Below are 12,271 nucleotides of genomic sequence, written 5' to 3'. Positions count from 1 at the left end.
ATAACTCAGTAGTATTAGTAGTAGTAAAGTGCTTTACTACCATACTACTACTACTAAGGTACTAGACTCGTTCAGTAAGCCTCATCCGCGCGTCATGTTCGTAACGTGTCATTTTAGTGGGGATTCTCCGTACGCTGTGCCCTTTCCTACAGAGCAGTGATTAAACACTTTTGTACTAAAACTTGGCCTTGTTTCGCATTTGTCTCATCAAGATAACAACTCAGTTTGTGCATAAATTCGCAGCGTTGCTGGCTGCAGTACAACACATTACAAATGGCCCATCGTGATATGGGAAAAAAATGGCTGCTGAGTCCTTTTATCAGACAGTCAAGACATTTCATCATCAGTATATTCGAGCTTCAAATGGGAGATGTCTTCCTTTAAGCTTCATTTCTCTAGGCCGTTGTCATCTTTTAATCCTCCAGGCCGTTCAATGCTGCAATGGTAGATACTTGCGATTTGCATATTACCCGTGAAGTCTGCGATTCTGACAATTCCCCCCCCCCCCCCCTTCTTCCCTTCAGAAGAAGAAAAAAGATGTAGCCTATCTCGTCGTCGAGAGTAATGGAAATATGAAGTGCATTGCAAGAAACGCGTCGTACATTTCAGGACGGCTCAAAAATGGTGGCAGCCGCACACCGGCGTAGGCCAGGGCCTTTGGCTGCTGAACGTGCCCCTGGCTTCGTACATTTCTATTCTTCGAGCTAAGCAGCGTGCATGGACTCCATGGTTGCTTTCGCGGCTTGAGCAGTATCCGCCATCAGTTGCTTTTCTTGGATGGACTCCATGCGCGAATTCCTTCACCGCTTTTGGAGCTTTACGTGCCGCCGCGTTAAAGGGATACTGAGGCGGTTTTCGAATCAGCTAATTTTTTAGGGTTTTTAAGTAGTGTCATTGCTGATCACGTCTGTGAAATTATTTTTTCGATTTTGGCCAAAACAGTGGCGCAATCACCAATTAAAAACGCGATGTTTAAATCTCCCGCGCCCCGCGCGACCGCAGGAGAGGAGAACAGCGGAGAGGGAAACCTCGTCCATGTCGGACAACGTGACGTCATGTTGAGGAGCCGGGGATACTTCGGCGCACCCGAGAGAGCTTTCAGCGCGCGTTGTTTCTCGTGCTGCATGCGTTGTTCCTCGTACTGCGTGCGTTGTGACGTACAAAGCGTGTCAGCCGACCTTGAGAATCAGATTCAACACGAGGTACTACTCTGCTTTCGTGTCCACGAACAACTACGCCCGCGACTGTGTCGTCTTCCACTGTTTTCCGCAAGATCATACGCTCGCAGCGCAAGCGCTCGCTGCTTTGACGAAGAATTGAAGCCAACCAAATCAAGCGTACTCTGCTCGAAGCACTTTCGTGAGACCGGCTGCATGCAAAGCTTGTCCCTAATGTGATCTTTGGAGATTTCGGTCGCGGCTGAACCATGACGCAGTTCCTTTCATTTCCTCGCGCATGAGAGGCATGTCACCATTTCGAAGAAGCGCCTCTTCTAAAAGCAGAAACATGCTCACCAGAAACATGCCCGTGCAGAAACCTAATAGAGGCTCAAGCATGCGTTGCTCTTCTCAGCTTAGGTGCGGCCAGACCACCTGAGGTGTGCTCAGCAAGGCTCGGTTAGTGATTTTATACTCGGTTCGACGTGTCCAAGCAAGCAAGCAAAGCAAAACACAATAAAGCAAAGCAAGCAAGCATTGAAGCTCTTCATATGCGGCATCTCGTTTAATCGTATCTAAGCGATTAAAATGAAAGCGTTCTACGTTCTGATTTCGGATGAAAATTTAACAGAGAAATGAATGCCAACCAAGTTTTGCAAAAAAACACGATGTCTCGCAACCTTAGTCGGTTTCTTCATCAAGTTGTGGCAGCGAACGAGTTGCAGCTAGCTTGGCTTTTAAACACACATATAGTTGGCCACTACTTCACTGAACCTAAACTGCAAATCTAGGAAGGGCGAACGTTTCCGAGGCAGCGATTAATATTTTCTGGCATCTCCTGAACACGCCACGAGTGAAGCAGCAGCCTTGTGCGCGTATTTAGCTTGGTTTCCAGCGCACAATGATTCCTTCAATATCCTGTGGTCACATGCCTCGCAGTGCTTGGCCACTGCGCTTCGCTAATTTTGACATCAGCTCTGTGTTGCTTCATCGTTTCCTTGAAATACTTTCTTGCCCCAACCTACGCCGGGTAGTGAGAATAGGATTTTTTGTACACAGCGCTTTGGGCCTTTTTTTTAGGATGACGCTCTTTCGGGCGAGCCAGGAGGCGTCCGGTGGTGGTAATTGACTTGAGTATTGTTCGCACCCCTTCCTTTCCGAGAATACCAGTCGAGGTTGTGCTGGCACCTTTTACGCATGGTCTGCATACGTGTCTTTCACGCTAGCGTATGCTTGTGCTAGGCGTAGAATTTTTTGCTCGTGTCTTTTTTGCTTTCAGGTGATACGTGGAATGAAGAAACTGCAGTATCCTTTTCTTTGGAGGTCAGTAAAAAAATAGTCGCCATATTCGCTTTTACAACGCCACGGAAAGCTGCGATCTGCACTCAGCGCAGCGCCGTTTCCGCATCGACAGCTTCTCCAGTCCTCAAAGTGACGTCACGACCTCTCTTGACCAATCACGGGCGGCGGCGCGCCGCGCGGCGTGCCCCGCGGCACAGGCCGCATATTTCTGCTAAAAAAGGCAATTCGCGCTTGTTTTTGCCTTATTTGGATGCGATATTCGAGCATACAGCATGAAAAACTATAGGACGCCGCTGTCAGCCCGATTTTCAAAAAAAGTGTTCCAGTCTCCCTTTAAGCCACTTCAGCTTTCCATGATGGGCAGCGGTTCAGCGTCTTTCGCTGCTTTTGCTGTCTGAAGTGCCATAGCACTCACCCGCGCTTCATCGTCCGTAGCGACACATTTGGCTGCCTTCTCACCTTCATGTGCGGCTACGTAAAGCTCACATTGGCGACATAGTGAAGCCTTCAATCTTTTGGCTCAGAGGAACGTCATTTCATGACGGAATGACGTTTCGCCCGTACTTTGGCCCCAGGTTCGCAAGAGAACGCGGAAGGACGGTAATGGTGTCCAGTTGCTTTGCCGCCAGAGCTACCGCCATCGGTCAATTCCTTTTGTATCTAGTTGCGTCACGTCTCTGCGGTTACACCATCACAGGCTGAAGCCAAAGTTTTTAAAATACCGGTTTCAAAATTCTGCTCGCACCCCCGTATTTCAACATCGTACTCACGCCGCGCCGCCTGTCTCAATTAACTGTTCAAAACATTTTCAACGCGCTGCCGACAGCTGACGCTTAGGGTGCCTCGATGCTTACTCGATGCCAGCGCCTACTGACGTCGGTACACACAGCTGACGTCCATGCAGGGAGAAAAGCTCCGCAAAGACGCCTTCTTCTGAAGGCTTGGATACATAGAGTGATATGTCATGCACAAAACATGGGGGAACGTATTTTCTAGCGTCATCGTCATCATCTCCGTCAGCTGGCTTACAAAAGACGCCTATATTTAGAGCGCATTTTCGAAACAGGTGCGATTAAGGCGCTATGCGGCGCAGCAGGCAGCAGAAGAAGAAGAACGTCTGTAGCTCGAGCCGTGGCGCCGCTGCAGCCTTCAAAGAGGAAGATCATGTCGAGGACAAGCAGCGGGGGCGAAAGCACGGCGTCCAAGAATGGACTTGGCCCGGAAGCGACGGAGCTGCCATCTGCCCTGCTCAAGTCGTCGACGAAAGGCCCCAAGAAGCTGGTGACCATCGACTTGAGTTCTTGGAGCGACAGTTCAAGGTGATGAATCGTGAACCTGCATTTGACGACGTTCAGCATCCACCTGGCCTTGGCCGTGCGGCTACAGTGGAAGGCTGTGCAGCTTGCCTTTGCAGCCGTGCGGCCGTGCTGAGCCTATTGCTATATGTAATTACATCTCTGTCGTTAGAAGTGTACGTCTTTGCCAAAAGTAACCAGGATGTATGGTTTGCTTCACGCTCGTATAGTGGAGCCCTTACAGCTTCCCTAAAGATGCAAAGGTGTTCAAAGGTGAGGACAAAGGTTATCCTAACATTACACAGACTTAGAGCTTAAGGGGTGGCATGAGTACTCCACTGTACGAGAGAAGCAAACCACGCAGCCTGCTTACTTTTGGCATTGACGGTACTGTATATGCACTGCTGGATTTTTTTTTAGAGTACTGCGCTTTCACGGCCACATGACGCAAAGAAACGCGCGCTTCTATCCATGGAGTATAGGACTGGTACTACACATTACTGAAGGCCGCCGCGGTGGCTCAGTGGTTATGGCGCTCGACTGCTGACCCGAAAGAAACGTGATCCCGGCCGCGGCAGTGGAATTTCTATCGAGGCGAAATTCTAGAGGTCCGTGTATTGTGCGATGTCAGTGCACGTTAAAGAACCCCAGGTGGTCGAAATTTCCGGGGCCATTCACTACGGCGTCCCTCATAGCCTGAGTCGCTTTGGGACGTTAAACCCCCATAAACCATAAACATTATTGAAGGTTCGTTAAAGCTGTGCTGCTTTCATCACTGACGTTCTTACCATCAGAACATCCAAAGCGCACGTGAAATGCACCAAACGGCAACCCCTGTACACTTCCTTAACTCTATTCTGATTGTGCGAGTTTTCTCTTTATCCAACGAATCTACGTATTCGCTACAACAATACGTAGATTCGTTGGATAAATTACCAGATATTATTGCACTGCAGGACGTCAATACGGAAGCCAAACTCAGACCATACAGCACGCATCAAAACAGCTCATCCACTTGCATTCTGGTGCATAAGGATTGCACGGCTGTGACAATTCAGCTGGATTTAGTCACTGAGGTGGAACATACATTTATTCAGCTTTTACCGAACGTACGCACTAGCAGAAGTGCGTATGTGTTGAACATATATAGTCGACCGAAGAACAGGGGTGCGTCTTTCGATGAGATTTTCCAAAAGGCCGCGCAATTGGCAAAAAGTGCACCTCTCATCATTGTGGGGGATTTTAACGCATATAGCTTCTTATGGGGATATAGTAAGGAGGATATTAAGGGCAGGAGACTCGCTGCGGCCATATCGGACCTAGCACTGACGATTCTTACTGACCCGCAGCATCCCACGAGGATTGGCAACAGTGTCTCGAGAGATACATGTCCAGATCTCTCGTTGGTTAAAGGAGCGAGAAACTATGATTGGCACAACACGCAGGAGACCTTAGGGAGTGACCACTGCATTCTCAAGATCTGCCTCGACTACAATAAGCATCGCAGACCGAGAGGGAAAGCACGGCTCACGGACTGGTCGTTGTTCCGACAGGCGGAAGACTCTACGCTCAACGCGCCCATTGAAAAGTACGAGGAGTGGGCTGAGTCGCTGCTGAGAGTCAGGGACCGCTTCACACGTACGCTTCAGACATCAGAAGTAGTCCCGGCTATTGACAACCACCTACTACATCTATGGGAGGCCAGAAGAAGTCTCACACGGCGGTGGAAAAGGCAAAAACATAACCGCAAGCTCAAGATCGCAAAATTAAGCTTGCAAGCAGAAGAGTATGCACGATCCCTGGCCAAAAACAACTGGTTGGCCAAATGCGACTCCATGAAAGGCACCCTCAGCACCAAAGCGGCGTGGAGTCTTCTTAGATGTTTGATAGAGCCCTCCAAGTCTCGCGGGGATCAGCAACGTAATCTTAAGAGAGCCCTACACGGCTTCGCGGGCACGGACCAGCAGCTAGTTGCAGCCCTCGTGAGCAAGTACCTCTGTACAGTGAAAGACAACGAGCCAGTACGGGATTATGAGGGTATGGACAATCCGGACCTGGACAGAGAGTTCGGAGTCGAGGAAATACAGGCGGCGCTTATGGCCATGAGGCGGGGCACGGCTCCAGGGAACGACAGGGTGACGGTGGGATTGCTTGTCAATCTCAATCAGCAAGCGCTTGAACATCTCACGCAGTACATCAACGAATGCTGGAAAAGTGGACAGTTACCCAAGGCATGGAAGACGGCTGATGTCAGCTTTATTCCCAAGCCTGGAAAGGAGGTGAACATCAATAACCTCAGGCCCATCTCGCTTACGTCGTGCGCCGGGAAACTGATGGAGAAGGCGGTACACATGCGACTTTCTACGTATATAGAAGACCACAATATTATACCTCACACAATGTTTGGGTTTAGGGCACACTTGTCAACCCAGGACGTGTTACTGCAGCTGAAGATGGAGGTTATCGATCCCCCGCGCAAACGAAACAGTAGGGCCATACTAGCATTAGATCTGAAGGGGGCTTTCGACAACGTGAAGCATTCCAAGATTCTGGACAATCTACAGGGTACTCACTGCGGAAAGCGTACCTTTGATTACATCAAGGCTTTCTTGCAAGATAGGCAAGCGCACATCAGGATTGGCGACACGAGGTCCGAGGCGATACCCATGGGCACCAGGGGGACGCCTCAGGGAGCAGTCCTTTCTCCACTGCTCTTCAACGTTGCCCTCATGCATCTGCCGGAACAACTTAATGCCATAAGGGGAATCCGCCACGCCCTATACGCGGATGACATAACCATATGGACAACGGAGGGAAACATGGGACAGATGGAGGAGGCCCTCCAAGAGGCTGCCAGTACGGTTGAAAAGTATGCTGAAGAATGCGGACTGCGCTGTTCCCCGGACAAGTCGGAGCTCCTCGTCCTGCGAGGGAAGGGGGATACTGCATCGCTGGAAATCTCGGTCCATGATACACCTATTCCCGAGGTGGAAACAATACGGATTTTGGGGCTGCTCATTAACAACAAGGGTGTGAACGCAGCAGCTATCACCAAGCTCCGAACGGTGTGCGAACAAGTCGTCCGTATGATATCTAGGATCACAAGCAAGAAAAACGGCATGCAAGAACAGGATACCCTTCGACTAATACAGGCCTTTGTCATCTGCAGGATAGTGTACGTGGCCCCGTACCTTCGTTTGAGGAAGACCGATCTAAACCACCTGGACGTTATCATTCGAACGGCTTATAAGAAGGCACTCGGCCTACCCATGAAAGCATCTACGGAGCGTCTACTAAAACTAGGGGTACACAACACGGCTGATGAATTGATTAGCGCCCATCTTACAAGCCAGGTAGTGCGACTGGCCACAACTACGACCGGCCGCAGGGTCTTAGAAGATTTAAATATTAGCTTTCCGCAGCAAGTGGCTGGGAGACAAGATATACCTAAAGAGTGGAAGAGCAAATTCCTTACGCTTCCGCTTCCCAAAAACATGTACCCGGAGCATCATCATGCTAGACGAGTGGCGAGGAGCAAGAAGATGAACGAGTGCTATTCAACAAAAGAAGGAGCCTTCTTCGTGGACGCTGCGGGTCCTGTACAAGGAATATCAACAATCTCAGTGGTGCACCAAATGCAAGTCGTGGACGGGCTTTCAGTTCGTAACGGGGATACACAGGCTATGGAGGAAGTAGCGATAGCCCTTGCCGCAACGCACTCAGAATCTAAATACATAGTTACAGATTCCCAGGCGGCTTATAGAAACTATATGCGTGGCAGAATCACGCCGCTAGCCTGCAAAATTCTTAGTCAATGTAGGACTTCAGCTGAACGAAAGGAATTAATATGGGTACCAGGTCACCAGGGAGTTGAAGGAAACGAGCGCGCACACGCTTCGGCCCGAGCTTTTCTTCCCCGGCATCCTTCTACGTCCTCCCTTCCTGATTCTGGCTCCCCCTCTCCGCTAACGACATATTCAGAAATATTGCAACATTTGCGCCTTGAAAGGCAGACACTCCCGAGGCCCGCTAAGGGTCTCAGTAAATCAGAGGAATGTCACCTTCGCAGGCTACAAACTATGTTTTTCAATAACCCAGCTACGCTTCACGCCATTGAGCCCGAGTCCTTTTCGGCACAGTGCAAATTTTGTGGCCAGAAGGCAAACTTGTACCACATGGTATGGGCTTGTCAGAAAAATGACAGCATTGAGATCATAAATCAGCCAACGCGGGAGGGCTGGGAGGCGGCCCTGTCCAGCTCGGACCTCGAGGAACAACGAGCCCTCGTCGCCAGAGCACGGGCAGCGGCTTTCACCAACGGCGTCCCGGACTAGGGACCCGATCAGCCTTCCCTTCAACTAAGGCTTTAATAAACGTTTTCATCATCATCATCATCTTGACGAGAAACTAAAAATAATAAAAAATAGCTGCTTAGGTATCCTGGCAAAAACCACGCTTTGCTAATTACAGCCGGGATCAAGGGTTGCAAATACAAAAAAGGAAATCGAGCTTCCACAATTATTGCTTACAGTTCGGCGTAAGATTTTAGCACCACAATCCCTACTGTGCAAAAAAAAAAATGGACGAGAGAATAAACAGCTATGTAAGGGTGAACACGCGGCATGCGAACATATGCATCTTACAGTGGCTTGATTTCGTAGCGGGAACGCAGAACCCAAAAATAAAAATACCTGGATCGATGTTAAAGTTACCTTCAGGGCTGACAGAACCGCACCAAACTTGCTCAGTGCTGCCTCGTTTCTGCTAAGAGACAGGTGAACCGTCTGAGTTCAGTTATCCCCAGCTTCCTCTACCTTGCACCGCCACTTTCAAGAAAAAGCAAATCATCGGCACTTCACTGCGCTTCGAACGCGAAGATGGGGAACTAGGAATGAAGAACTAGGAATATAAATGAGCATGAGCGGCAATTTTAAACCCGGGCCGCGTCGGGCACGCTTTGCTTCGGGTGACCGCTTGCCAGAGCAGGCTTTTCCCGCGGGTCTTCCGTGTCTGAGACGTGTGCGGCCTCGTCTGCCACTTCGGCAGCAGATCGTTGACCGGGGCATGGGGCCACTGCATGCACTCTACATTATACGCCTCATGCGTTGGCACAGGGAATACCACGACTCTTACTTGTAATCTCTGTGCCCACATCCAGCAACCAACAAGAGCTCCGCGAATATTCAGCTCTGCATTTGTGCTGCTGGCTGTGCGCACCACGGACACCACCGCGCAAATATCAGCCTTCGAGAGAACAGTTTTCCGGAGGTATGAGTGCTACCACAACGTTGTACTATCAGTGGCAAAGTTTGCGGAACGCGTGTTCTTGTAAAAACATTTATTGTAGTTCCACCTTTCCACCTAGTCGCCTGATATTGTTACCAGAGGAAGGAGCATTTAGGCCTTTAATACCTTCACACAATACCAGTCGACTGGGTAGCGAGGTGGAGCTACAATAAACGTTTTTCCAAGAACTCGCGTCCCGCAACATTTGTCCCCGATAGTACCTTGTCAGCTAAAAATAACCAGGCTGCCTTTACCGCCTGTCTCGCTATCAGCAGACTTTTCATCAACCAGAGGATGTTTGGCGTCCTTTTATTTGGTTTTACACCCCAAAGCGACTCAGGCTGTGAGAGACGCCGTAGTAGAAGGCTCCGGGTAATTAAAACCACCTGGGGTTTTTTAACATGCACTGACATCGCACAGAACACGGGCCGCCAGCAATTCGCCTCCATCGAAACGCGATCGCCATGGCCGGGATCGAACCCGCGTTTTTCGGGTCAGTAGCCGAGCGCCATAACCACTGAGCCACCGCGGCGGCTCATCCATAGGAAGACGGCGATGGCGTAGGTTCACGTCACGAGGTTATCCTCGTAACTAACGAGGGCTGGCGACCGCAGAGAGTACGCTCCGCCGCTACCCTGAAGTCGGTAATCGTAGTCCAGGCACACGATTATTCGGTTCGATATTTCGTGACTACTTTCAGTATGGATTATCGGAGCTGCCCTTGTGTGCTCCATACAGGCGTCGTTATACAACTCATCGCAGCGTATACAGCCACCTTACGGACTGTACCTTCTGTGGTTGCAAATACTCAGGCGGCTCGTTTGACTTTGTGAGTAGCTGTATAGACACTTCGCAGAAAGTTCCTGCGCCTGCTTGCATTAGGCTTTTGTTACACAACATCCACGACACTTAGTTATGTTTTACTATAATGTCGGTTCCTGGAATATCCCGCTGCAATTCATTCTTCTCTGTATTGTCTGAACATGACAAAGCACTCATTTTCTGTGTTCTTTCGTTCTTGGATATAAAGCACTCCTAGCACCTTTTGAAGGACGAGCAGGAAAGTAACACAATGCTGGCTAGAGCGCTTTTTACTGCAGGGCGCATAATACACACGAAAAAGAAATGCCTCGCAGCCAGTGTACGCAGATCATGGCGATTGCTTTGAATTAACCCTTTCAGAACAAGATTAAACGAGGGAACCCAGCCCGAGACCTTCGCCCTCGTGGACAGTTCCATGTACCCCGACACGATTGCCCCTTCAGAGGAGTCGAACTTCCAGCCTGCCACCAGCAACACGAACCTTCCTCCTCGGCGTGCCTTCCCGAGCACGACCGCGCAGGCTCCCTTCGACCTGGACAGAATCCTGGGCAACGGCATATTCCAGTGGCTCATCGTGGCTTTCGCGAACGTCTCCAACACCCTGGTCATCATGCACCACATGTCCATGCAGACGTTCCTGATTCCCGTCGACCACTGGTGCCGCCCTCCCCGGGACGCGAACATCAGCGTCGACCAATGGAAAGAGGAGAGCATCCCACGGCGACCCGACGGCAGCTACAGCCAGTGCACCATGTACGATCCTGTCGCTTTCGAGCGCAACGGCTCGCGCGTGGAGGTGGCGTGCGATGAGTGGGAGTACGACTTGCTGCCGGGCGCGACCACGATTGCCAGCCAATGGAATTTGGTTTGTGATCACGCCTGGTACGTGACCGTCGCCTTCGTCTACAACAGAGCTGGCGTCGTTATCGTCGTTCTCTTTTTCGGCCAGATTTCGGACAGGATCGGCCGACTTCCTGCTGTATACGTCTGCACCGTCATCTCTGTCGCATCAGCGGGGACCAGTATGGTGGCACAGACCTTCCTCGCATTCGTCGTCGCCCGGATTTTGCTGGCGGCGTCGCTGAGCGTCCTCGACCAGGCCATGAACGTCGTACTGTTCGAGAACTCGGGCGACAAGAATAGGGAGGGCTACTTTTGCCTCGCCATGGCCGGGACGTCCGTTGCAAGCCTGATTGCTCGGGGGCTAAGCCTGGCGTCGACGGACTACAGGGTGGTGAACCTGGCGACTTTCTTTCTTACGTTCGCACTTTTGCCAGGGCTCTGCTTGCTGGATGAGTCCCTCTGCTGGCTTCTGGTATCTAACAATGTCGATCAAGCCGAGAGGGTCATACAGCGTGCCGCCGCTTGGAACCATCACCAGGTAGACGGGGAGAACCTGTTCTTCACCGTCTCGAGCTTTCCCGCGTCATCGCTGCTGCCCAAGATGAACTGCGTCAGCTTTCTGACCACCAGGAAGATACGGAAACGAACCTCCGTGCTCTGTTGGATTTGGTTCAGTCTGATGCTTCCCTTGTATAGCATGGGTCTGACCGGAAGACCGAGCAGCGTTTGGCACGCGGCGTTTCTCGCAGTCATGAGGACAGCCTCCGTGATTCTGACCTGGATGCTCCTGTCGGCCAGTCCACGCAAGAGCCTGCTCTCCCTCGCGCTGCCGCTGACGTGCTGCCTGGTGCTGCTGTACGGCAGTCTGAGGCCCCTGGACGAGGGAGGGCTGACCTGGGTCGTCGGCGAGATCATGATATGCACCCTCTTCGGGGAAGCCATGATCCTGGCCATGTTCACACTCGAACTGTACCCAACCGTCGTACGTTGCACCGGAACCTCTTTCACCTACTTCTTTGGACAGCTCGGAGCGTCACTTGGGCCACTTTTGTCTCAGCTGCAGTTGCAAGTGTCTCCGACTGCCGCCAGTCTCTTGTGCTTCTTGATGATATTCAGCGCCATCTTTTTGATCAGGCTGCTTCCAGAGACTAAACATCGGATGATGCTGCAGACGCTGGAGGACTTAGGACCTTAAGCAGTGGTCCAGAAAAACGGAGAAAAATTTCGTACGAAGTGTGTTTTTTTTTTCTTTTAAAAAGTGTAATCTCCGCCACGCTCTCATTTCTGCGCCCGACGTCTGTTCGTTGCCAATGGAATTTGCACATCAGTGATTTCTGCTCTCGTTCTCAGTGTCTTAGGGCACTGATTTCTAATATCGACATAACTTTTAAATAAGACCGCACTGCAGCTATGTACTCGTACTGCGTGGTAATCATACTACCTCGGAAAAAAAAATGTTCGACGTATACTCTGTTAGCCATGTCACTGCTGCTTATGTAAAGGTGGCTGGAACGCTGTAAACTTGGTAAAGAGGAGCTTTTTCTCGAGCCATCGCTTTCCTCTTCT

At 50.7% G+C, this 12,271-nt stretch overlaps 1 protein-coding gene across 1 annotated transcript; it reads left to right on the top strand.

Moving 5' to 3' along the window:
• Window positions 1-3,623: 3,623 nt before the first annotated feature.
• LOC149341272 (solute carrier family 22 member 7-like) lies at window positions 3,624-12,184 on the top strand. Its single transcript, XM_089542841.1, has 2 exons — window positions 3,624-3,778; window positions 10,223-12,184. Exons 1-2 carry the CDS (start codon window positions 3,624-3,626, stop codon window positions 11,898-11,900), a joined length of 1,833 nt encoding a protein of 610 aa, XP_089398967.1. The 3' UTR covers window positions 11,901-12,184.
• The last annotated feature ends 87 nt before the right edge of the window (window positions 12,185-12,271 follow it).

Source organism: Amblyomma mixtum, chromosome 5 (genome assembly GCF_055824585.1).
Source record: "Amblyomma mixtum isolate Tamu chromosome 5, ASM5582458v1, whole genome shotgun sequence".
NCBI classification, from domain to species: Eukaryota; Metazoa; Arthropoda; class Arachnida; order Ixodida; family Ixodidae; genus Amblyomma; species Amblyomma mixtum.
This window is presented reverse-complemented; position numbering and strand designations above follow the sequence as displayed.

Bases quoted from the DNA above. Each gene is read 5' to 3' on its own strand.
- LOC149341272 (XM_089542841.1), top strand. From the start codon at position 3,624: ATGTCGAGGACAAGCAGCGGGGGCGAAAGCACGGCGTCCAAGAATGGA. The intron at 3,779-10,222 runs GTGATGAATCGT...TAACCCTTTCAG, and splicing joins TCTTGGAGCGACAGTTCAAG to AACAAGATTAAACGAGGGAA.